The sequence below is a fragment of the Nothobranchius furzeri genome, chromosome 6 (genome assembly GCF_043380555.1).
Source record: "Nothobranchius furzeri strain GRZ-AD chromosome 6, NfurGRZ-RIMD1, whole genome shotgun sequence".
Classification (NCBI taxonomy): domain Eukaryota; kingdom Metazoa; phylum Chordata; class Actinopteri; order Cyprinodontiformes; family Nothobranchiidae; genus Nothobranchius; species Nothobranchius furzeri.
In genome coordinates this window covers 80676183-80702043 of record NC_091746.1, presented here as the reverse complement: position 1 = coordinate 80702043, position 25861 = coordinate 80676183, and the positions used below count along the sequence as shown (strand labels likewise).

Here is a 25861-nt window from a genome sequence, read left to right as displayed (position 1 = left end):
TGGATGGATGCTTGGATGGATGGATGGATGGATGGATGGACTGACAGAAGGATGCTTGGATGGATGGATGAATGGACTGACAGAAGGATGAATTGATGCTTGGATGGATGGATGGATTGACAGAAGGATGGATGGATGGATGGATGAATGGACTGACAGAAGGATGAATTGATGCTTGGATGGATGGATGGATTGACAGAAGGATGGATGGATGGATGGATGGATGGATGGACTGACAGAAGGATGGATGGATGCTTGGATGGATGGATGGATGGATGGATGGATGGACTGACAGAAGGATGCTTGGATGGATGGATGGGTGGATGGATGGATGGATGAATGAATGGACTGACAGAAGGATGGATGGATGCTTGGATGGATGGATGGATGGACTGACAGAAGGATGGATGGATGCTTGGATGGATGGATGGATGGATGGATGGATGAATGGACTGACAGAAGGATGGATGGATGCTTGGATGGATGGATGGATGGACTGACAGAAGGATGGATGGACTGACAGAAGGATGGATGGATGCTTGGATGGATGGATGGATGGATGGATGAATGGACTGACAGAAGGATGGATGGATGCTTGGATGGATGGATGGATGGACTGACAGAAGGATGGATGGATCCTTGGATGGATGGATGGATGGACTGACAGATGGATGGATGGATGGATGAATGAATGGACTGACAGAAGGATGGATGGATGCTTGGATGGATGGATGGATGGATGAATGGACTGACAGAAGGATGGATGGATGCTTGGATGGATGGATGGATGGACTGACAGAAGGATGGATGGATGCTTGGATGGATGGATGGATGGATGGATGAATGGACTGACAGAAGGATGGACGGACCTTTTAAAACTTAACAGAAAAAGTAGATTTGTCCCTTTAACTTTATGGATTTTAGGTCTGGACCTGTGTCCTGCATTGACTCATCTAAACGCACCAACAAAGGTTTTAGTATTGCTTTAGTGCCCACCCACCCTCCGCTTCTAATCTTCAATACACGGTGAGATCAAAGTCCGTGTGTGTTTATTATATCCTAAACAAACACCCCATCCCACGTACCTTCATGTGCCTCTTTTAGTGTTGGTCTCTTCAAACAAATGACGAACTCAGCAGGTAACACAGCTGCCATAAAAAGCCGCTTTAAGAGCACGCTTCTCTTTGAGTTTGTTGCCAACCAGCTTTGATTCTGCTTTGTACAAATATTCTGTTTATTCTGTGTGTTGGAGACGATGGCGTGGGCTTGTTTGATATTATTTATGTAAATTGAGTCAAAATCCAAATTTCTTTAGAGATTTGTAAAAGTTTTCTGGTGGAATGCTTTTGTTTGTTTAAAAGTTTGCTTCTTTTTTAGGTAAATCTGTGACGACGAGGATAAACACGAACAAAAGAAGTGAAGAGCACTTTGAACTTTTTCAGGGATTAACAAAAATGTCATCCAGTTGATTTCGAGCTTCTTCTTTACCTTGAATGGTATTTAAGCAGTTTTAAAATCTGCTATATGGTGAAAAATTCTCAGCTGGATTTTCTCTCAGGACATTTCAGACAAACTGACCTTTTGTTGCACAAACAGCCCCAAAGATCATCTTTTCATCCTACTAAACAAACAGGTAACTTTGTTTCCTTCTTTGTGCTTTTCACATTTATTTCTGTCAACCTGATCAAGTTCACGTTTATTTTTTTGTTTTGTTTTTATGTTATTTATTTTTCATCACAGGTTAATTGAGTTTGTTTGGCAGAATAAATTCATGTTTAAAGAGATAGTCCACCCTTAAGTGAAATTTAGTCTGTTACTGTATTTCCCGGAGTAAGACCAGTGGGGAAAAGCATTATGTAACCAGTCCAGCCATTCACCTAATCTGGAAGGATTGTTAGCTTTAGCTTAGCATAAACAATGTAAGTGAATGGCAACAGCTAGCATTTCATGAGGAAAAAGTTGTGAAAATTACTCAGCAATGACCCCTATGCTTTCCTGGGTGACCTCATTAATCACATTCACTGTAAATGAAAATAACAACACAGAGATATTACTGGAGTTAGACTTGGGACTGCATTACGACAAAGCACCACTGTAAGTCACCACTCCATGGTGCAAGCACATAGGTAGCCTGAGTCACCTCCCTTTCCAGTTGGCTCATGGGTTCCTGGAAGGACAAAAAAATTATTGCAATTCAACGCGACTAAAAGAGCTATTTTCCAACCACTTTGCCTTACGCCCTGGATCGCACATATGCTGTGCTTCAATTTAAACCTCTGGAGGCAGGCATTGCAGATTTGCAACATTTAAACCTACCTACCTGGTTACTTCACGTACGTATTTCATGAGCGTTTTTTTACTTTGAAGTACCCCGGAAGGACTTAGTTGTTCGTCTTTTATCAAAACGTATTTTGAGCCTGAGAGGGATAAATGAAAAGTAATGTTGGGTGTTTCAACCACGCCAGTCACGTACTTTGAGATTTATCAGCTTGTAAAAGTTTAGAATTAGCATGACCACAAACCAGATATCGGCACGTTGCACATATGACATCACCACTGAATCTCCTCTCCCCTAGCGTGGCTGCTACTTACCAAACAGCCAGATTTATGGTGATTCTTTCCTCCTGAAGGAACAATTTGAAGTTCTCTGAACTTACAGCCATTTCGCTCCGGTTTTTCTCCGTGTCTGGTTCTGTGATGTCACTTTACTGCTGCGTATTTGTAGTCCTGGACTTATTTTCACACAAAACCTAAAATAACATTTTCCCCCGTTCAAAAATGAACGCGTTCTTGGTATCAAAATGTGTATTTAACCCTTCAGGACCCGTGGGGACATTGATGTCACAACCAATTTCAAACATCTGCAAAATTGCTTCTTGAGTCAAATATTCAAGTTTGAAAATCCCAAGTGACATTCTATCCATACATATATTGAAAATGTTTCAACTTCTTTATTTATTTATTTTTTATTGGGGGCAGCAGTAGCTCAGGAGGTAGTGCAGGCTCCCACCAGGGGCCTTCTGCTGTTGTGTCCTTGGGCAAGACACTTCACCCAACTTGCCTGTGCTGGTGGTGGTCAGAGGGGCCGACGGCGCCAAATGGCAGCCTCGCCTCTGTCAGACCTCCCCAGGGCGGCTGTGGCTACAAAGTAGCTTACCATCACTAGCAGTGTGTGAATGTGAGAGTGCATCAAAGTGTCTCTGAGTGTCCTAAAAAGTGCTATATTAGTTCGATGTCATTATTATTATTATTATTATTATTTATTAAAGTATTTTCTACATTTTGATGTATTTATTCCAATGTGTGTTCAACTTCAAAAGGGGTTTGGTTCTACAGGGTAAAAATTCACGGACATCATATGTGAAATCTATGGCACCTGATAAGTGGGATTAGAAAATAGCTACCGGCCCTCCAGGACCAGAATATAAAACCCCTGGTTCCTGTATTTGGCAACCAACAACAATGCCTTCTACTGGCTGCTAGATGTAAACATAAACCCAGTGTTGTGTCGTCTAAACAAATATTTGATTATTTTTCAAATGAATGTATGGCTTTTAAAGCAAATACCTTCATTCTGCACACCTCTAAAGGCCCCATGGAGGTATATTTTTTTATGTAGCTTTTTAGTAAACTGCTCCATATTCAATCTTTAAACCTCCCATTGGATTGATTACTTTCTGCAGATGGAAAGCTTTTTCTGGAGGTTTCACCACAAAGATTCATTTACACTTTATGGAAATGAGCATTCCCACGAAATTCACAGTCAAAATGAAACATGACAGTTAATAAATAAAAATAAAATTACCCAGATTATCTTATCTAATCATATCAGAAAAAAATGTAAAAATGCTAACTAAAATGTAACAAAGACTTTGAGTGTGTTAATGTTTGTTTTAATGTAGGTTTTGTGTTAGATTTAAGTAAACAAGTAAAAATGACTTGTATAAAGGGGTAGGGATATATAAGTTTCCACTTCAGCCTACTCCTTTTCAAACACAGATGGGATGATATGTATTTTTTCTGTTTGTGGTACTTTTTAAAAAATTATGTATGTTTTCTTTGTTTGAAATAAACTAAACTAAATGAGCATTCCCACAAAATTCACAGTCAAAATGAAACATGACAGTTAATTAAAAAAATTAAATTACCCAGATTATCTTATCTAATCATATCAGAAAAAAATGTAAAAATGCTAACTAAAATGTAACAACGACTTTGAGTGTGTTAATGTTTGTTTTAATGTGTCAATTCTTGGCCGTCTTTAAATTCTGACAGATGACATCATATTGGATCAGGCAGTCATCACTGTGACCTCACAATGAAACACTCCTTCACTGTTTTGACAAATAACATTTTTCTGATTGTGTTATCGTGTTCCTGATGATCCAACCAGATCGGACTACTTTCTTAAATCCTGTTGAATTATATTAGACAACTTGTTGGACAGGCTATATAAAAGCACCCATTCAGCATTGAGTAAACACAAAGCTGCCTTTATTGTCTCAGGTGATTTACAGTCGGGTCATTTACATGACTACCTGTTTTTACTTCCCCGTCTGCGTTTGGCGCGCTGGCAGCACCAGAAAAAACGAGTTTCTCAGGATGTTTCATCTAGTTTAAGAAGCAGGAATTTTCTGTCTACAAACTTTCATAAAAACGAAGTGTGTCATCTTCTTTTGCTGGTATAGACGTGATGACCTGAAGGGAGGAGAGGTGTGGCCTTCGTGACAGGTAGGGGGAGGAGTTACCTGTGCAGAGTTGGCAGCCAGGGTACATTGAATAGTACACCTGTTGCACTTCCCAGGCTCTCTCTCTTTTTTTTCTTCCCTTCCTTTCTCTTTCAGCAGCCTGAGAGCACAGGGGGACTGACAGGCTTACCATGGATCCCAAGGAGGGCAGCGGGACTGAGAAGGAAAAGGAGAAAGTGATCAGAAAGAGGCCCAGGCCTGTGTTCCTGCGCTACCTGGAGAGGAGAAAGACGGACACTATAGTAGCTGATGACACGGCCAAAGGTGACATTAACCTGGGGACATTGGTGAGGAGGAGTCAGTCTGACAAGACGGAGTACAGCGCCAAACTTAAAGGTACAGCAGCTAATCACACTCCCTGGGGGCCAAACTATGGGAACTATTTAAACACCGCATTTTATTTTGAAAAAAAAAAAAACATAAAAGAATCTGATTTCCTAGAGTGACATTAGAGAAAGTCACACATTTTAGAAGAGCACCTGTGACTTCAGAGGAAATAATTTAACAGACCCGCTCCCAGTGAGTGAGCGTCGCTCCGTGCTGGGCACCTGTTGTGTTGCTATGTGTAGAGCAAAGCAAGATACTCCCTTAGGGATGAAGCCGCATATGCAAAGTGATCCCAAACTCAGGCCCAGAGGAGTGGCCTTTACAGTGTTCCAGACCAGCGGGTAAACAACACATGGATAGATGGAAAAAGGACATTTTGTTCCCAAAATACTTGTTTTATACTGAGGGGAAACAAGGTTGAAGTTCTGCTAAGCATTTTCTCTCAAAACGTTTTAAAATGAAAAGATCATGAAGTAGAACCTGACTGAAAGAGATGTGTGTGAGATTAATAATTGCTGACAGAGTCTTTTTAGTTGAACTCACATTTACATTTTTAAAAACTGGCCCCACCAGTCCTGGAGCGCAGTCAGGCTCTGGGAATGCTGCACTTCAGGCAAAATGACATCCGGCGTCATTGTGAGGGTGTGTGTGTGTGTGTGTGTGTGTGTGTGTGTGTGTGTGTGTGTGTGTGTGTGTGTGTGTGTGTGTGTGTGTGTGTGTGTGTGTGTGTGTGTGTGTGTGTGTGTGTGTGTGTGTGTGTGTGTGAGGAGGTGGTGGTGGTGGGGTCACTTTAAAACTATGAGAGCTTAAGTACGTTGGTCTTCTTGTGCCACCTGTTTTTTTTTTCTGCACACGTCACATCAATCAATCAATACTTTATTAATACCAGAGGGAAATAAGAGAAACATATACACATACAATATTCAATTTTACACTCATACACACACGCACGCACGTACGCACACACACATGCATGCACGCACGCACACACACACACACTTTCTCAACAGCGGCTCTGTTTACCTGCAGCAAAGCCACTCTCTCCTTTTCCCATCCTGCCTACCTGCATCATGATGGGGAAAACTGTCAATAAAACACACACACACAGGTGTTTTTAGTAAAGCACCCCCCCCCCCCCCCACACACACACACACACACACTCCCAGGTTGCACTCACCTGATGAGCAGTATTACATATTGACAAGGGTATTACCAATGCAAATATTGACAGAACGATGACTTCGCTGAAAGAGGAAACATATGAGCAGACTGTTCTCATCGGCTCGTCAGACAAGTTTTTTTTTTTACCCCTGAGCTGTGAAACCGTGGCAACAGAATATCAGTGTCTAATGAATTACAGCAACTAAAATATGAAAAGTTCAATCATTTGCACCCATAAAAAGGCATATTGATTAGGTTTTGTATGTTTTAAATAATTAGAAATACTTATTAGCAAATTTTTTTGATGATTTTTGTTTTTATTTCTATACAAACGTTCAATTATACGTGATTATACGTGTTTTCATTTTGAGTATATTGTCAGTCTGTTTTCTGAATGATGATCTCCGGGTCATAAAGGGTCGTTTTTCCAAATCGAGCCACATGATCCGCTGCTCTTTGTGTTCTTTCTGGGGGACTCCTTTCACCGGGCTGAGCAGCAAAAAGCCTTGTATCCACTTTCATGGGAACTCCTGGAAACCACACCAAGCAGAATGTTCAGGTCAGCTTCAGATCTGCTGGTTAGAAATGTGTCACAGAAACAGGCGACATGAGAAGATTTAATGTCTGAAAAATAGAATGTCACCTTCCTCGAGCACTTCTCAGATCGCCCGGGCTGTCACTGGGCGGAGGATCTTCACACACACGGCACTTCCTCCTCTACTCACACACAATATCACACCCTCTTTAGATTAGATCACTTTTACAATTAAAATGCAACATTTGTTTGTTTATTTTATTTTTCTCAGTCATTCAGGTCAGAGTAATCCTGCTGAATAATAATAATAATAAAAATAACAATTACAACAGCAACAACAACAATACTACTACTTCTAATAATAATAATTATCATTATGATAATAATAATAATAATAAAAATAACAATTACAACAGCAACAACAACAATACTACTACTACTACTAATAATAATAATTATCATTATGATAATAATAATAATAATAATAATAATAATAATAATAATAATAATAATAATAATAATAATAATGATGATGATGATGATGATGATGGAGTACCGCAGGGATCTATTCTTGGCCCTGTTCTGTTCTCTATTTGCTGCCATTAGGCATGTTGTTCCATACACACAAGATGAGTTTTCACTTACATGCAGCTGATATCCAGGTCTATGCTCCCCTGAAACATGGTGCATCATCGGTCCATCCGTTATTGAAGGTCAAAGCTTGGTTGGATCGCAATTTCCTCAGTCGTAATAATGACAAAACTGAGGTTTATCTCTTCAGCCCAAATGATAGATGTTTAAATTTGCCCCATTTAGGAAGTAGGTCATTTCTAATCTGGGAGTAAAAATGGACAACGGTCTCACTCTAGAAAAGACACATAAACACGACTGTCAGATCCTGTTTTTTTAAACGCATCTCAAGATTAGGTCTGTTTCATCGAGGGCTCATCTGGAAACTGTCATCCGTGCGTTTGCGACCTCACGTCAGGACCACTGTAATTCCCTGCTTGCAAGGCTAAGCCAGGCCTCCATCCTAGACTGCAGATGGTCCAGAAGTATACAGCTAGATTCTTGACAAGCACCAAGTGGAGATGGCACATCAGCCCGGTCTTGACGTTGGCACCCTGGTTTGATAAAGACTTTAGAATTTATTGCATTCGTTTTTAAAGCGCTGCGTGAAACTTCTCCTTCATATCTTTCCGAGTTGTTGTGCTTGTATGAGCATCCTCACACACTCCGGTCGACCAATCAGCTCCTGCTGGTCATTCCGACAGCAAGAGAGAATTGAAGAGGGAACTGAGCTTCAGCGGTTGTGGTCCATAGGCTGTGGAATGAGTTGCCATTGACCATTAGAATGGCTCCCTCAGCTGAGATGTTTAAAAACAGGCACTAGCTTTCATGCAGATCAGATCAAACCCCCCAACCCCCCCCCCCCCCCCGTCACTCACATGTAAACACAGGCTGCATTGTGTTTGCCAGGATCACACAATGCACCTGTTGATTTCGTGGCATCGTATCCCCTGTCACAGTCTGTAATCTGCCTCTGCTACCATGAAATGATGAAGACGTGGTGATATATCACGGATACCATCATTCATGTTGGTTCTTGCATACATTTTTCCTTTTTGAGAGGGAAAAAAAATCAAAAATAAGTTAAAGTAATGGTTAGTAAATTAACAATATGATGATGATAAAGATCATGAGTCTATAGCTGGGCAGAGGGGGATGAATTTAGTTTTTGTCGCTTTTCACAGCAAATCAGTGTCAGTGATTGAGTGTCCTTACATGTGCATGTGTGTGTGTGTGTGTCTATGTTTGTACTCACACACACACACACACACACACACACACACACACACACACACACACACACACACACACACACACACACACACACACACACACACACACACACACACACACACCTATACTCAAACACAAACAGTCTGAGAAGATGGGGTGCCTGAGCACACGGCTGAATTACATCAGCAGCATGATTAGTTTCGTAACCCGACGTGAGCCTCACAGCCATCTGTCTCCCCGTCTTCACCTCCATCTCTGCTCTTTATTGTTCTCTCTCTCTCTCTGGAGGAGGAAGCGCTGCTTGGCATCGATTAGGCAGTGAGGAAGCATCTCTCTTCCTTGAAAACACACTCCTGCCTGCCATGCAAAGTATGGAAACAGCCTGGGACTGATTAGGCAGCAGAGCGTTAAAAGTGAGCTTGACTGGCATGTTTAGGGAGGCTTTTGGCAATGGGGTAGAAAATAATTAGATCATGGTGAAATCCTGAGTTTTACTCAGATGTCAAGCAGGTGGGAAAGAATGTGTCTGTTTATTTTAAAGTATGCAATCCAGAGCAAACGTATTGCCTGTGTTATGATTTTAGAATATCCTGATCCCTTATTTGTGTGGGAATCATTTTTAGAGAAGGAAATGGTCACTAATAGGTCATTGGGCCATTTGTGTTTCACAATAAAGAAAGGTTAACGTTATTTTTACGTTTCTTTAAGAAAAACTGATGCCTTGTGACCTGTCCACACTTCCCTCTCCCGTCATGGACCTGGAGGAGGTCTGCTCTAAGAAGATGAACCGCAGAGCGAAAGTGATAAAGGAGCTCGTGCAAACGGAAAAGGACTACCTCACTGACTTGGAGCTGTGCATCCGAGAAGTGGTCCAGCCTCTACGAAATCTACAGGTATGTACAGATACGTCTAACATGGCTTATTTAAATCATATTAAAAGTTCACAGTTAGTGCAACTGGACAGAAAAACTGAGAAGAATGTACCTTAAGCTACAAAAGAGACATTCAAATGCTTTTTATTCTGAATCAGTTCCAATAAAACTACAGAGGCAGCTGTATTTATAAAGCGCATTTCACACACAGAAACAATTCAAGGTGATTTCCAGGAGCAAGATTAGCAAGAACAAAAAAAAACATTACAATCAAATTTAAAATACACAAATAAAATGACATGTAAGAATAAGATAAAAAGGCAGAGCAGTTACAGTGCAGAAGGTGCAGCACAAGAAAACTTCATTCAAAAGCAGATGAATACATGAAAGCTTTCAATTTTGATTTAAAAGCTTCACCATGTTTGGTTCTGACCCGGGGTTCTACCAGCTGGCTACTTAGGATCTCAGAGCCCTGCTGGGCGTAGATACAGGAAGGAGATCTGACATGTATTCTGGCCCCAGTCCACTGAGTGATTTATAAACTAGTAGTAGCACTTTGAAATGGATTCTGTAGTTCACCGGTGGCCAGTACAGAGATTTAAGAATAGGAGTGATGTGCTTGGTTCTCTTGGTTCTTGTTAAGACTCGTGCAGCAGTGTTCTGAATGAGCTGCAGTAGCTTCACAGCTTTTTAAAGAAAACCAGACAAAAGACCGTTGCAATAGTCCAGCCTGCTGGAGATGAACGAGCTTCTCCACATCCTGTCTGGACATGAAACTTTTTGAACAAGTATTTTTCATTCTGATACCTGGAGGATTAATGGGACACCTACGGGTTTGGGACTGGAGCAGACAAACAGCAGCACTTTCAAATATTCTTCTAAATTTGTCCACACACAACACTTTTCTTCCGTTTCCTCGTCCTTTTCTCAGGTTGTGGATGTCGATCGAATTTTCACCAACATGGAGACCGTGTGTGAGGTTTCTGCAGCACTTCTTCACAGACTGAATGAGGCCATGGCCGACCCTGACCCAGAAGCGGTTGTTATAGGTGTGCTTTGTTTTTCCAGGTTTACGGCTGTTAACCGTCTCTTTTCATGTCAACAAACATTTTATTTATTCCGATTTGAAGGTGAAGTATTCATCCAGGCCAAGGCAGCTTTAGAAGATGTGTATAAGATTTACTGTTATCACCACGACGATGCCAACATGTCGCTCAAATCCTACGAGAAAGACGAACAAATCAAGCAGCATTTCACTGCATGTGTATTAGCTCTAAAGTGAGTCACACCCCCTTCCATCACCCAGTCATTTACGTCCCATAAACCAGAGAGAACTATCCATATCTGTAATGTTTTCTTCTGTGTTGCAGAAAAATATACGACAAAGAGTAAGTGCGATGTTTCCTCGCAAAATTTCGCTGTTTTGTTTAATTCGTTGACCAAAAAAAGGTTTCTCCGCAGATGTAAACCTAATTTGTTGGATATGGGCTCCTTGATCATCAAACCCGTGCAGAGGATCATGAAGTACCCGCTGCTGCTCGGAGAGCTCTGGCAGGCCACACCAGAGGACCACCCCGACTATCTTCCTCTGCAGGAGGCGCTGACCGCTGCTAAGATCATCAACGTCAACATCAACGAGTTCAAGAGGAGAAAGGACATAGGTGTGGCTTCTGATTTAGATCATTTATCGTTCAAACGTGTCATTTCTGTCTCGTTTAATTTTGCGTCACTGCTGCTCATCAGTAATGAAGTACAAAAGGTTAGAGGACGAAGGCACGCTAAGGGGCAAACTGAACAAGCTGAACATCCACTCGATCCGGAAGAAAGGAGACAGGTTTGCTGGTTACCTCAAGATTCTCACCGGAGTCGAGTCACAGGTAAACTGTAGCTGCACAGAAATGTCTCCCAGCGAGGTTCTGAATGAGAAACAAAACCCCAGTTGCACTGCAAACACTGATTTTCAAGAAAGTCTGTAGTCTTTAAAGAAAATGTGGTTCTTGTCTGCACATCAGCACTACCTAAAATAAGGTAAATATTCCTCAGTGTAATTATATTTTTTATTTAGATTTTAAAAAATTGTCAAAAGTTGCTTGATTAGAATTCTTAGCAAAACAATCTGCTGTTAAATTAGCTAGTTTTAAGAATATTTACTTTATTTCAAGTAGAGCTGTTTTTTGCAGAAACGATTGTTTTTGGACTACAAATGTAATAAAATGTCTGAAAACAAGCCTTTTTTTTGACTGAAGTTTTATTTTATTTTTTTGCGGTGTAGTGGTGGAGCTGTGTAACTGACGTGTTATTTATTTCTGAAGGTGAGAGATGAAGTGTTTGACAGAGAAGAGAAACTCTTCAGAAGTCTGGAGAAAGCAGTCAGGCTGCTGGCCAAAAACGTCCACTGCTACATGCAGCACTCTCAGGTGAGTTCCCTTCACCTGGGTTTTCAGAAGCAACCGTTTATGGGAGTTTATTTTTTAATTATTTATCCCAAATAAATGCTGCAACAGCAACATTTTATGGTGTATCAAGGTGCGGGTCACAGGCTCTTTAATGCTCTTTAAACAGTTTTTCCAACAGCTTCCTGTGCTGATCTGACATCAGTGTGTTGCAGATTTACATACGTTTATGGTCCTTTTCCTCCAGGAAACACAAACTTATAAAGTTTAATCACAATCTGGTTGAAACATATTCATCCCATCACAGCCCTTTAGATGCTTTCTCTTCCTTTTTTTAGAATGAGGGATGATGTGTTGCTTTTTGAGATCTTTTAGCCCACTTCCTGTCATCATACAGCTTCTACTGAAGCAAATCCTTACTTCTGCTGCAGGGCTGGCAGTGACAGGACTGAGTGTGGAGGAATTGGAATCAGGAACACAAATGATGATATTAATCATAGCTGAGGATGCTTAAATTTTTTAATATAATTTTTTAACGAAATCATCATTTGAAAACTACATTTAGCATTTAATTGTGTTATTTTTACCTGATATTGAAATGTATTTGATGATCTGAAACATTTAATGTGAAAGTGTGTAGCTTCCTGGTGCTAGGTGGCAGCACATACATTTCAGGGTAGTTATACACCATATCACAGTCTAGGGATGGGTACCTTTGACATTTGAATCGATTCGGTACTAATTCCCGGTACCTACGAATCGATACCGGTACTTAACGGTACCTGTTTTCGATACTTTTGAGTGTTTAATATTTTAATTCTCTTCTATAATTAAATATATATTTTTCTCAATATATAACCATATTTGATAAATATCACGATAAATAACATACAACTGTTTGTATTTTAACATCGTCCTTGTAGTTTTATAAGCTGATAATTAAACTGAAGCAAACATCTTTACTGTGAACTAAATTTACTGTGTATCTTCATTCCTTTTGCCGTCCATTTTCAATTGATTTTTCCTACTGGGAAGTTAGAATTTCCGAGGAGAAAGCGAACGCACCATTAGATGATAACAATGGTGGCAATGGAAGCTAACATATCAAGCTAACGTTATCTTAAACAGTTTATTTAGCTGCTGGAGCAGATTAAAACGATGATGCCTCACACTTAGATTGTTGTCGCTGGTTTCATCTTCACCCAATCACCCGTCGCATTTAGTAAAGTGAAGCCAAACTTTAGAGCGCGTTCATGTTCTTCTAGTCGGAAATTCGGAGTTCCGAGGAGAAAGCGAACGCACCATTAGCGGAACAGAAGCTAACATATCAAGCTAACGTTATCTTAAACATTTTATTTACCTACCGGAGCAGATTAAGATGAGGATGTCTCACTTAGATCGTTGTCGCTGGTTTCATCATCACCCAGTGATCACCCATCACATTTAGTGAAGTGGACCCAAGCTTTAGCGTGCGTTCTTTCTACCGTGCTGCTCTGTTTACAACTCGCTCGCAGCGACCGACGACATTACCCTCTTGCGTGAGTTTAGCAGTTTTGTTATTAAATTTGTGTTTCTTACTGTCTGAATGTTTTGGAACACGGTAAAGTAACTTCCTTAAGTTGTAGATCCAGCCAATCATCTAGTGTGATGTCATCAACAGGCGCAGGACCCAGAGCTGGCCAGAAGTAAACATGGCATCCCCCAAAGATGCTAGAACCCTATGTACCCAATCTTTATGGTTATATGGCACAAAGCCACCAATATTTTTCAACAACTGGACATCATTTTATTCATTTTCAACATTTCAGTGGATATTTTCAGAGATTAATAGTAAAAACTACACATTGTCTCTTTAAAGGTGACAAAACAGCAAGACACATGTCACATTTATGTGACTCCTGTGGTAAATAATGTGAATCAGATGTTGTTTTATAGCAAACTTAGGAGCATAAAATGGATGTGATCTTGGTTACTGGACTTTGGGACATTTACTCTGATATTCTGGATCAGATTTAAACTCAAACATGATTAAACAGGGTTTCAAATCTGTCATCCGCCCTACCAGGAAGCACATTTCCAAACAAAACAAATGAAAAACCTGGAAAATCTATTATACTTCAAGATATACTTCTGAAGTTGAGTTTTCCAAACTTCTGTGTAGGAGATGGTGTCTGTTGCTGTCCAGAACGCGAAGGAACTGGAAAACATTATCCTCGATCCGAGTAAAAACGACACGAATGGTTCATCTCACAACAATGGCAATGATCCTTATAAGCACTTTGTAAGTATGACCTCTTAAATCTGATCAACATGTTGGTTTCAGGTCTGCTTTTGATTTCAAGATTTTTCCTAATAAACTATAATTCCATCATTTGTTGTCATAAGATGATCTTAGTTTAAAACTCCAAAAGCTCATGTCGGGGCTTTAATTTGCTTTGCTCATCTGTGCCTCCCTGACGTCCTGTTACCATGATTCATCTGCCGCTATGCCAACAACCCCTCCTCTGGCCCACTGACCTGCTGAGTTTCACCAACTACTTCCTCATAAGATGGTCTGATCAGACGGACATGAAAGCATCTTTATTCTAAGAAAAAACAAAACAAATGAAGTAGTTCATACTTTTCGTGAAAACCCTAAAAACGCACAGATCAGCTGAAGCTGATAAGGGTTGTAAAAGGACTTTCACTGAGTGTCAGAAAGTTCTTGTTGATTTTTTCTTTCCAGAGAGACAGGATGGAGCGTTTGGTCTTGGCCCCGTTGTCCAGCCTGCAGGGCATGTTCACGGCCCCCCAGAAACTCATCCAGAAGCGTTACGACAAACTGCTCGATTACTGCAGCCGTCTCGAGCGATCGTCCTCCTCTCTTTCTACAACTTCTGCCTCCTCTTCACCGTCAGAAGCCCCTCCTGGTCCTGCCAAGAGGGACTATGAAGCTATAAATGCGTTGCTAGTGGAGGAGCTACAGAGGTTCAACATGGCTGCTTATATCATCCTGAGTAACTGTGTGTTGTGTTTGGTGACCCTGCTCAGAGCGCTGATGGGTAAAGCGTTGGTTGGTGCTCCATCTGTCCATCAACTTCCGGTGAGAATCCAACATGAAACAGTAAAGTTAAGGACTGGTCCCCTTAATAAGCTCTGTTCTGTTCTGTCCTTTCAGCCTCCATTGTCCAACATCGCTGAAGTGCAGAACAGCATCATGGATGAGCTGAACAACCTGACGTTTGTCAAAGACAACGCTCAGAAGCTGATTGAGCGAAAAGTCAGCTTTGAGAAACGAGAAAAGAAAACAGCAGTAAGACAAGAGGGGAAAAAACATAGATGCAATAATTCAAATTTCAGTATGCAATCAGAAATCCTATGGCAGCATGTTTTCATCGTTTCTCTAGTCCAACACACTAGATTCAGTGGTTGAATCACCTGTAGAGCAACTCATCGAGCTCTGCACAGGTGAAATCAGGTTCTTTGAAGTCGGGTCCAAAACGTGCTGGATACCGGCCCTCAAGGCCCACAGTTGAATAGCCCTGCCGTAAGGGAACACAAGTAGTTAACGTTGAAGGGGACGTGTTATGTAAAACTTAGATTTTGCATATTTTTCTGCAAACGCAAAAAAATAAAAGTCCATCATGTGACTAAAACAAGCTGTTTCAAAAGTCCCCATTTGTGATGTCACAAACGGGGAAATTAGAATAGAACCACCTCTCACATGCAAAAGAGCTGCTGCTAGAGAAGCAGTGGCCCTACTGCAAAATCTTCCTAGAGATCGGAGCTTCTCAGCTTACAGCAGCCTGAGTGGGTATCGAGTGAGTGTGGCCAGTTCCAGCTTGTTTTTTACGGAGACAGAGCCCTGAAAAGACATTCTGGTAGGCACGGAAACTTTCAAGAATAAAATAGCTGAAATTATTTTATGTGACAGAGATTTAGTGCTAAGAAACGTATTTTGTATCAACCATGAAACGGTAACACTTTACAATAAGGGTCCCTTTATTAATATTCCCGATATTAACTATTAAATGTCCTTAAGGTTGAGACAAAGGGCTGGGGAAGGGTGTGCGTATGTGTCTGCTTAGTAGTGCATTACATAATATTAACATTGAGAATAAGCAGTTGTTAATACTTTATTTATTAGTTTATTAATGCTTAACAATGTACTAAGTAACGTTAATAAATGGGCCCTTATTGTAAAGTGTTACCCGTACAACTATTAACTTTAAAAAAAGGTCATAACATGCCTTCTTTAGTCTTTTTTTATTTTTTCATGACCCATTATCCAGAAAAAACTACCTTCTAAGAATCTCATAGCTGAGATAAATCTGTTCCATTCATCTATTTTGATCTGGATCAGTTTCAACCCTTTCCTGCAGGATGTTCTTTTACCTCTAACTCTCCACACTGATCAAATTTCTAACAATAATTTGTCAACATAAGCACACTTTCAACACTTACGCCAGCATTCCTTTGTCCTTCTCTGTCCTCCAGGTGCCAGAGGTGCAGCATCAGACGGAGGAGCAGCGTTCCTGGCTTCTATCAGAATACCCGCTGAGCCGCCTTTACCAGCTAAAGAGGAAGTGCAATGGCTGCCAGGAGCAGGACCTCAGCCTGCTGGAGGGAGAGCTGGTTGCTCTTTTGGAGGAAAAAGACCCACTGGGCAGCAGCAGTCGCTGGCTGGTTGACACTGGAGGCAAGTGTGTGTGTGTGTGTGTGTGTTTCAGAGCAAAGCCAGAGGCCCCTATTCATCAGCTGAATTAAACGATCAGAGTGGATCACCTGCAGCTGTGGCTGCTCGTACTCCTCTGCGATAAACCCTGCCTGCTCTTAGATGACTGAATCTCAGTTTCACACACTCAACTAAACTTTCTAACAAGTCAGCACACAAGATCGAGTCCCAGGAGCCGCTGCAGCGTCATGGTTGCCGCTGCCTCTGGAGTCGGTTGCTCCACAACAGGACCAACCTTCTAACCGCTCCATCCCTTCTTTACATCTAACAGAATCAGCTGATCATGCAGTGTTTAGCTGGAACAAATCACTTAATGTTTTAATTGGTAAACAGAAGCTGGGCGTTCAGATCCAAGAGCAACTTCTTTTCATGTGAAATGCATAAAAAATGCACATATGTTTTTGGAATGCAAAAAATGCATCTTTAGGTTCATTAAATGTAATAAAGTGTATCATAAAGATTATTTTCCTAATAAATGATCTCTCCTTGCCTGAGTTAGGTGCCCAAGGCTACATCTACTCCACATTCCTGAAACAGTACAACCCCCTGAGGGACTCCCAGCGGTCAAGCCAGAAGTCCAATGAGCAGCAGCAACAGCAGCAGCAGCCGCCTCCTGCCATGGCTGACGAAGACTTTGATGACCTCAGCCTGTTTGTGTTAGGAAGCGGCAGCAGCAGCCTGTGGAGCGTTAGCCTCAAAACCAGCGACAGCAGCTCGACCCTCTCCAGTCTGCAGGGAGAGCTGGAGAGCGGAGAGGAGTCTGTGGATCCGGTGGAAACAGACAGTCAGCAGGTGTGTGTGTTTTTAGTTTAAACCGTTCTGTCACCAAATGGATGGCAGGTCAGAATCATTTATTGTTTAGCTGTTTAAAGGAGAGAGAAAGGTCAGACAACTGATCATTCTTATTCCCTTTCATGAGTTTGTTTTAATCTTAAAACAACACTAAATAAGTTCCCCACTGCTCCCCCTACTTGATGAAAAAGGGAATTGCAACTGTTGTAAGCAACCATGCTGAGGCCGGCTGTAGCTAGCGCCAGCTGATACTAAAATAAGCCTCAAAATAAAAAGATATACTCTGTTGGACAAAAAAAAAAATTGTATGACTTAAGCCGGGCGTACACTGTGCGACTTTTTCACTTTTTTGAGCCGATTTTCCAGTCGTGCGAGAATCCACGAGATCGGGGCGAGTTTTGCGCCGAGCGTGGTGTAGTGTACAGGGGGTTACGAGAGGCGATTAACACCACGTGACCAGCTACCGATCAGCAATCGTGAGCTCGCACGGACTTCTGGCGTGTTTAATATTTTGCTCGTCCCTCGTGAGGGTATCGCACTGTTGAAGCGGCGCTGTGTGCAGCTGCGACCCAAAAAGTATCAGAACCGCTCACGGCGCATGCGCAATCCTGCATCAACACCGCTCGCCCGCTATTTCCCTAATAACACACGCTGTTCGTTTTTATTTCTACACGTTTTTTTACTCACAAAGACTGTCAAGAAAGCGTGTTTGTCGTGTTCATGTCAAATTAAACTGATCACAAAACACAGATTTACTTTCTTTATTTCGTTTTCCTCATCCAACCCCCATAAATCCCCGTGTGTCCTCCTGCAGCCCTCCCGAAGGACAACAGGCAAAACAAGACAAAAAAGTCTGACGTGTTGAGTAAAAACTGTTATTTTTAGCATATTTTTTAAGGCCAACGTGTTGCTACCAGACGTACAGTGTGAGCAGTCAGATCGCATCCGAGAACTGGGTCGTACAGTCTGAGCACATGACTCGTGAGATCTGTCCTGCGAGGAAGTCGTACAGTTTGAGCAGAAGCCAAGTGTTACACGTGAAAAAGTCGCACAGTGTACGCCCGGCTTCACAAGTCCAGTAGCAACAAAGCTAGGTCATCACCAGTCTGTGATTTTGAAGCTTCATTTAGCTCCCTCATACTAGTGTAGGCCACGCCGGTGTTCCCTCTAGCTTTAGCTCTTTACTTCACCTCCAAAGACATTACTCTCTTACTTTTACTTCCAGGCTCTACCATGATGTCAGGGAACTGAAAAAAAGCTAACTGCTAGCTTTTAAATTAGCTATCAACACAGTTAACAGCTATTGGCCCAATCCCAAAATTCCACACTTGCGCCATTCAATTGCGCGACCCTGGCTATGGGTGCGAGTGCATAGAGTGTCCCGATTCTCAAGTGCGGAAGTTGACCACGCCCCTTTTGCACCCCTGATCTGCACTTCGCCCAAGTCCGGATCAAGTCCCATAATCCATTGCTGTGGCAGAAAAGGCTCAAATGCCTTTTCTGAAAATAAGTATTTTCTAATGAAAGTCATTCATTTTAGGAAGATTAATTGATGCTCTGAATGTTTTAGACAAAGCAGTAATGAACATAAATGTATTTCAAATAATTGTTTGGTTGTTCACTCGAAAGTTGCTAATAAAGATTATTTAAAAAGGTAGCACAGTGACCAGCATCCCGGCATGTGTTGCAGTCGATGATGCAGCGCTCCCTGTCCCAGTTCGGCAATTATTTGCACACTTGTGCACCACGCACTCAAAGCCCTTCTGCGCACTTCCTCCAAGTGCACTTCACAGAAGACCGTAGGGCACAGTGCGAGTATTGGGATTGGGCCAGTGTGGTAAAGCAGGTAGAGACCTCCCACTAGTGTGCCTACCTGAACCATTAAAGTGCAGTTTCTGGTCAGCAGACAGCTTCAGAGCGCTGTCCCATGAGAACTTACTCAAGAACCACTGAAACCAGGTTGAAAACAATAGCTTAAAATGTTCAAAACGCTTTAGTGTTGCTTTAATTCACAAAGTTTCAGCTGACAGTAACCAGCAAGTGCTGTGTTTTATTTTATTTTTTATTTTATTTGCATGAAGTTGATCAACAGTGCCATCTTGTGGACTTACAGAACAGTACCCTACCTGAGTAGGAGAGAAAATGAAGTTGATGGCTGAAAGTCTTAGCCTTTCATTCCATCTGTATTCTGTCTGTTTCTATAGTATTATGCGGTGTATGCATTTCAAGCCCGCTGCAACCAGGAGTTGTCCCTGCAGGAGTACCAGCACGTCCGCATACTCAAGTTCTGTGACCTTGGAGGCAACAAAGAGTGGTGGTTAGCAGAGGCCAACGGGCAAAAAGGATACGTTCCTGCTAACTACCTCGGCAGGATGTCCTACGCTTAAACTCAGGACGTCAGGGTAAACCTTTCACACCACTTCGGGTACAAAGGCAGAAAATTATTCTGAAGGAATGTGTTATTTTTTCAGCAAAAATTGCAACTGAATATTTATTTTCATGCAGAGACCAGTTTCTGGTTTTTGTTTGTAAAATGTTAATTTTGAATTTCACACATTTTTTCAAGGCTATACAACCCACCCAGTGCGGTAGCTTTTCCACGCTAATATGTAAAGTAGGATCTCAGGAGGTCCACATTTCTGTTGATGATGACAATTTGGGCTTAAAAAGAGTTTACATCATTACATCACCGATGACAGTTTTGAACAGTGTGGTGATAATAAGCACACCAGGCTATTTTTATAGGATCCACAAATGTTAAAAATATAAAATTAGAATGGCTTGAATGACAAGACAAATTTTCCAAATTCTGCTGTTAGACGCACACCTATCACCAAAAACATACCTTTATTTTAAATATCTGTGGTTCCAGTTTGTGTTTGGTCTGTTTGTTTTGTACATTTAGATGTGTTGATTGTTATCTTTTGTAAAAGCTGTGATTTTGCATTCAGCGGTTCTTAAAAGGAGAAAGAAGGAAGAGTTGCAATCCCATAATCACATGTGAACGCACCAGTGAAGGAGAAATTGCTTGGTGTGTGTGTGTGTGTGTGTGTGTGTGTGTGTGTGTGTGTGTGTGTGCGCTCCATCCCCAGTGAGTCGTGGAGGATGGCTGCTTATACTGAGCCAGGATTCTCTGGAGGTTTCTTCCTGTTAAAAGGGAGTTTTCCTCTCCACTGTCGCTAAATGCTTGCTTAGTATGAGGATTGCTGTATAGTCACTGACACTAGTCAGTGACTTGATGCAATTTGCTGGGTTCCTTATATAGGAAACATTTTTTTTCTGATTGGCTTAATGAACTGACCTGAATTGGAAAGTTTATTATGTGAAGTGCCTTGAGACGACTCTTGTCGTGATTTGGCGCTTTATAAATAAATTGAATTGTTGCAATAACAATGTTGAAGAAAATATGGAAAGATTAAGGATAGAGGATTCTGCCTAACAAGTCATTTTTATTTGACTTATATGAAGTAAATGTGTTTGTTACCATTAACATTTTCAATAATGGTTTCAACGAGACGCTCGGTTCTTATTAAAATTCCCCCGTTTCTCGTTTTTAATTAGCTTTATTAATTACAAAGCTGATCAACAAGGGTTCTTTAAGAATGGATTCGTTTTTGCCTCAAGTTTTATTATCTACGTCAAATTAGAAATAAACATTTTAAGATTTATTGGAAAAATTATGAGTTCCTTTCAATTATCTTTGAATTCAGACGATTCAGATGAGCTTCTTTCAGGTAGGGCTGGACGATATAGAAAAAAAGCCTATTGATAAAAATGTAGAAAACATATTTTAAGTGCGTCCCTGGTCATTTGAGGTCATTAACTTATGAAAAAACAAGCTGGTTGTGTTACCAAACAGGATTTTTAATCGATTCTCTGCAGATTTTTCTATTGACCATGGTGTCTTTGTTTTCAGACTTGTAAAAACCAAATTATTGCCGTGGTAGTGGAGTACTGTAAACTTGCTGTCTGTTTGGTTTGAGAGGGGCGGGGCTTGGTGACGAGCGTGCCTGGGTCTGTGTTTTGATTGGTTGGGAGTAAGTACTGACTCTAGTTCGACGCTACCTGATAGGCTATAATAAAAAAAGAAAGGAAACTTTTAATTGACCAATTTTTTTCTCATCGCGCCGTACGTCTATCGATCTATATATTTCATTATCGAATTATTGTCCAGCCCTACTTTCAGGATTAAAACGTGCCTTTCATTACAACACTTGGTTTGTGAACATAAAACTGACCTTCTCCTAATGTTATTATATGGTCTCATGTCGATTGAGAAGCTGTTTAGTTTTTACATGGATGTTTCCAATGATTTGGTATGAATGTAGGTGAAATAACCCTCGTCTCAAATGCCAGTGCACTTTCCTGAGCACTTTTTGTACTTCAGTGTTGTTTATATCAATGAAGTGATGCAATCATGAAGATAATCTAATATGTGAACTGATTCATAGAGATTTTATAAGTGTGATTACAAATATGAGAAGATTTATATAAAAGTTTTCTATAAAAACATACGTTTATTCTGTATTTATCCTGACAAATGTCTATCGGTTACATCATCAATAAACTCAACTTTTGTGATGTGACTGTTCTTTTGGGATGTATCGACTCACATGCTGGTTTCTGTGTAAGAAGAGAAGATTTCATGACAGGATTGATAAAAGTGACACTTCTTCCACTGGTAAAGCTTGTACGGAGAAAAGAGGCACAGAGTCCAGCAGCCTTTACACAAAGAAAACAAATGTTCAAGTATTGGACTGGATGATGCTGCTCCATGTGAAGACGCCTTCTGGCACCGATTCCTCTTACGTCTGCTCACTTCCTCCTCCTTATTTGGTCATTTCTTAAGTTTCTTCTGTGCAGCTTTCTTCTTGACCAGCTGCAAACGTTTCATGGCGTTCAGCTGGGACTCTTGAGAAGTCGGCGCTTTGTCCGCCGGCGCAGCCTTTGACCCATTCCCGTTGTTCCCATTGCCCCCTCCGTTGCTTCCTCCGTTCCCTCCGGTCTGGGAGCTACCCGGAGAACCGGCGCCAGTTGACACAGAGCCTTTCCCCTGGTTGTCGCCGCTCGATGAACGGTTGAGCGACTGCTTACCCAGGGTCAAAGGTGGAGGAGGTTTCAGAGTTACCTGACTGGAGCCATTTCCGTTGTTGTTCCCAGCAGCTTTTGCACTACCGAGTCCTGACTTGGCTCCAGTGAGCCCCGGCAGCCCGGCAGGTTTCTGAGCGGGAGCTGCCATGCTCTTGCTGCTCCCACTCGGGCCTGAGGAAGCCAGTTTGGAGGTAGCAGGAAGGGATGGGTTGGTTTTGGCTCCAAACGCGGCCCAGCCTGTGAGGCCGCTGCCCGAGGACGAGGCGCCGCTGTTGGTGGGGTTGGCTAAAGTGGCAGGTGGCTGCACCCAATCAGGGAGAGAGAAACCAAATGAGCAGGAATGAGTCTGCAATTTTATACGTAATGTTTTTGAATTCATAACTAATATTTAGGGTTACTAAATTCTACTAATGCTTTCTTTTAAGGTGGTTTTATAGCAGGAAATAGCTGGTTACTAAAAGGCTTTTAAAAGGTGATAAAACTGATTTCATGGTACGGTACTTTGGGTTAGTATTTTAATTTCTATTTTATTAACTTAAAACAAATGTATTCTAATTGGTAAATGATCCCTAAAAGGTCTTAAACTAATAAGATTGAATATATTTGACACTAAAACTGCCATATTGTCTGAATCCAAACGCAGAAACAAATCTTCTAAACAATTAAGGAAAGAAAAGGAACTGTTCCTGTTGCTTTTCTTACCTCTAAACCCCTTACTGGTTAGTAGAAACAAGACTGAGGATGTCATTTTTAATTAAAATACTCACACACACCTTCACCTCTGTCCTCTTGAAGGCCTGGAAGGTGCTGGTTGTATCGGTTTTAGCCTTCAGCTCTGTCTTTTTCACCAGCGGGTCTTTAACAACCGGTGCTGAAGATGCAGATGCAGGGGATGGTTTCTGAGGAGGCTTCTGAGCCTGGTCAACAAACAAACAAACAAACAAGTTAGTTCATCATTAAAAAGGTGATGCAGGATCGTGACTTGATTTTCCTCACCATCCGTTTCATTTGCCTGGTGCAACGGGCACAATACCACACAAGCCGTGGGTCATTCACTTCCTTATCAGTCACTTGAGGTTTGTGGCAGTCCTGGTGGTAGAGATTATGACACTCTTGGCACTCCACCAACTGGTTTCCCATGGTCACCGTCATTTGTCTGAGAGAATTAATTATTTAAAAAAAAAAGACTGAATTTCTGCTTAAAATGGTGATCTGATTAATTTGAGGGAATAACATGCTGACAAATCTACACGATTGGCTACTCGTACCTGCAAACCACGCAGGCCAGACCCATTTCCATGGCAAAGTCGTCAGCGTTTGTCTCGTCGTAGTCGTTTATGTTTGGTAGGAGGTCTTTGCTCGTCTGAAATGTGATTGGAGAGGAGCGGTTCTCTTGTTTCTCTAAACGAGGCTTTTTGGGGGGGTCCACTTCGCTCACGTCAACCCTGGCCTGTTTTTCAGCAAAATACAAAAGGAAGTTTGACTAAATCACACAAACAAAAAACACCTGATCACATATTTAAATCGGATTCTGCTTTAAAGCTTTAGAGTTATATAATATGCACTTTTCATTCATTTGTGCACTTTTACTTCCCAATTGAACAGCAACACGACACAGATTACTGGGATCATTAGTAAAAATTGGAAAAATGTCTTCCACACCTTCTCTGATGACCTCTTCTCGCCTTCTTTCTTGCCTTTCTCTGAGCTGGATTTACTACTTCCACCGCTGCTGCCAGAAGAAGAACTTGAAGACTTGGGCTCTTTACTTAAACTCAGCTTTGACACGGATGCCTTTGACACTTCCACCTCCTGAGGACAAAACAATCACACAGAAGGCACAAGCACTTGGTTTTAAAACAATGTCATACGAATGACATTAAAGAGCAAGTCAGCCCCCCCCCCCCCCCCCCCCCCCCCAAATTTCTTTCTTGCTGATAAACTATATAAATGAGTGTCTAATCATGCTGTAGACACTTGTAGTCAATAACTTGGCACTTTGGTGCATCTTAGATAAATTTAAATAATCTGCCTAAAACTGTCAGTGTTACGTCGTCTTCAGGTAAAAACTCTGCCATTGCTATTGTCTAAGAAGTACATTATGATGTCACAAAGTCATTGTGAGCCTGTGTGTGTATTTGTTAGTGGCTCCACCCCCTCGGTCTGCCAGGTAACAGCATTTGTTGCATTTTTCAAACAGGAAGTGGGAGTGGAGTAAGACTCTGGTAGGGGGTGACTTGCTCTTTAAGGGGATTTCTCTACACTCACCTAAAGGATTATTAAGAACACCACACTAATACGGTGTTTGACCCCCTTTCGCCTTCAGAACTGTCTTAATTGTACGTGGCATTGATTCAACAAGGTGCTGAAAGCATTCTTTAGAAATCTTGGCCCATATTGGTAGGATAGCATCTTGCAGTTGATGGAAGATTTGTGGGATGCACATCCAGGGCACGGAGCTCCCGTTCCACAGATGCTCTATCGGGTTGAGATCTGGTGACTGTGGGGGCCGTTGTAGTACAGTGAACTCATTGTCATGTTCAAGAAACCAGTTTGAAATGACTGGAGCTTTATGACACGGTGCATTATCCTGCTGGAATTAGCCACCAGAGGATGGGTACAAGGTGGTCATGAAGGGATGGACATGGTCAGAAACAATGCTCAGGTAGCCCGTGGCATTTGGGGTTCAGGAGATTGCCTTGACCAGGACCACACCCCAAAATGCACTGAAGCAACCGCCATGTGATTGATTGATTAGATAATTGCATTAAGGAGAAGTTGAACAGGTGTTCCTAATAATCCTTTAGGTGAGTGTATATGAGAATGAATTATCTTACTTTTTGTGAAGAGCGATAAGAGGAATCGCTGCCTCTAGCAAGGGACTCATCAAGTAGAGCTTTGAGCTTCTCAGCTGAATCTTTGCTCTTGGAATGTAGATAACTCAGTCCTTTTAGGAAGATGGGATCCAGCTCCAAACTGACAGGTCCAGCCATCGCTTCCACTAGAAATCAAACAATAACAATTCACGTAATGCTGTGAATTAGTATCATTTCATCAAAGTAAAAAGAACTGCCGGCGCCTATAAGCCGAGTCCCACCGATCCAACTGCTGTGAATGACTTTAAACATTGGCAAATATTTGGTTTCTGAGTAAAAACAGGAAGACGGACTACAACCACAGAAGCACCGCGGTAGTTACCGAGGTCGCTTTATAATTCTAAAATTGAAGCTCATAATTATCATAAACACAGGCTTACCCGAGACTGGGTGTATTTTCTGTTTTACCGGAATATTTTCTTTCTATTGAACAACGGAAAACTGAGCAACACTTCCGTCGGCGTTTCGTCTTCACATTTGAGTAACCGACAAATATGTCCGGAGTCTGCAAGGGCGGAACGTTTTGCGAAATTTGTATTCGCGTTCGCG

General features: G+C 41.6%; 2 protein-coding genes across 8 annotated transcripts; one reads left to right on the top strand and one right to left on the bottom strand.

Moving 5' to 3' along the window:
* The first annotated feature begins 1071 nt into the window (after window positions 1-1071).
* On the top strand, window positions 1072-21931 carry arhgef38 (Rho guanine nucleotide exchange factor (GEF) 38). 6 transcript variants are annotated; one of them, XM_015943714.3, is made up of 17 exons: window positions 1072-1139; window positions 1378-1633; window positions 4689-4731; window positions 4845-5084; window positions 9283-9467; window positions 10378-10495; window positions 10577-10724; window positions 10817-10834; window positions 10908-11107; window positions 11190-11323; window positions 11759-11863; window positions 14001-14120; window positions 14565-14921; window positions 14997-15131; window positions 16316-16517; window positions 17053-17345; window positions 19550-21931. In XM_015943714.3, exons 4-17 carry the CDS (start codon window positions 4880-4882, stop codon window positions 19730-19732), a joined length of 2403 nt encoding a protein of 800 aa, XP_015799200.1. In that variant the 5' UTR covers window positions 1072-1139; window positions 1378-1633; window positions 4689-4731; window positions 4845-4879; the 3' UTR covers window positions 19733-21931. The 6 variants fall into 6 exon arrangements, with proteins under 6 accessions (XP_015799200.1, XP_054600800.1, XP_015799204.1 ...); XM_054744825.2 differs by lacking the exon at window positions 1072-1139 and having other exon boundaries at window positions 1150-1496; window positions 1597-1633; window positions 4848-5084; XM_015943718.3 differs by lacking the exon at window positions 1072-1139 and having other exon boundaries at window positions 1150-1496; window positions 1597-1633.
* Window positions 21831-25819, bottom strand: ints12 (integrator complex subunit 12). 2 transcript variants are annotated; one of them, XM_015943711.3, is made up of 7 exons: window positions 25693-25819; window positions 25274-25437; window positions 24099-24248; window positions 23705-23886; window positions 23433-23592; window positions 23204-23353; window positions 21831-22737 (listed from the first exon to the last, which is right to left on the bottom strand). In XM_015943711.3, the coding sequence occupies exons 2-7, from the start codon at window positions 25427-25429 to the stop codon at window positions 22183-22185; spliced, it is 1353 nt and encodes a 450-aa protein (XP_015799197.1). In that variant the 5' UTR covers window positions 25430-25437; window positions 25693-25819; the 3' UTR covers window positions 21831-22182. The 2 variants fall into 2 exon arrangements, with proteins under 2 accessions (XP_015799197.1, XP_015799198.1); XM_015943712.3 differs by having other exon boundaries at window positions 23210-23353; window positions 25693-25817.
* Window positions 25820-25861: the final 42 nt, after the last annotated feature.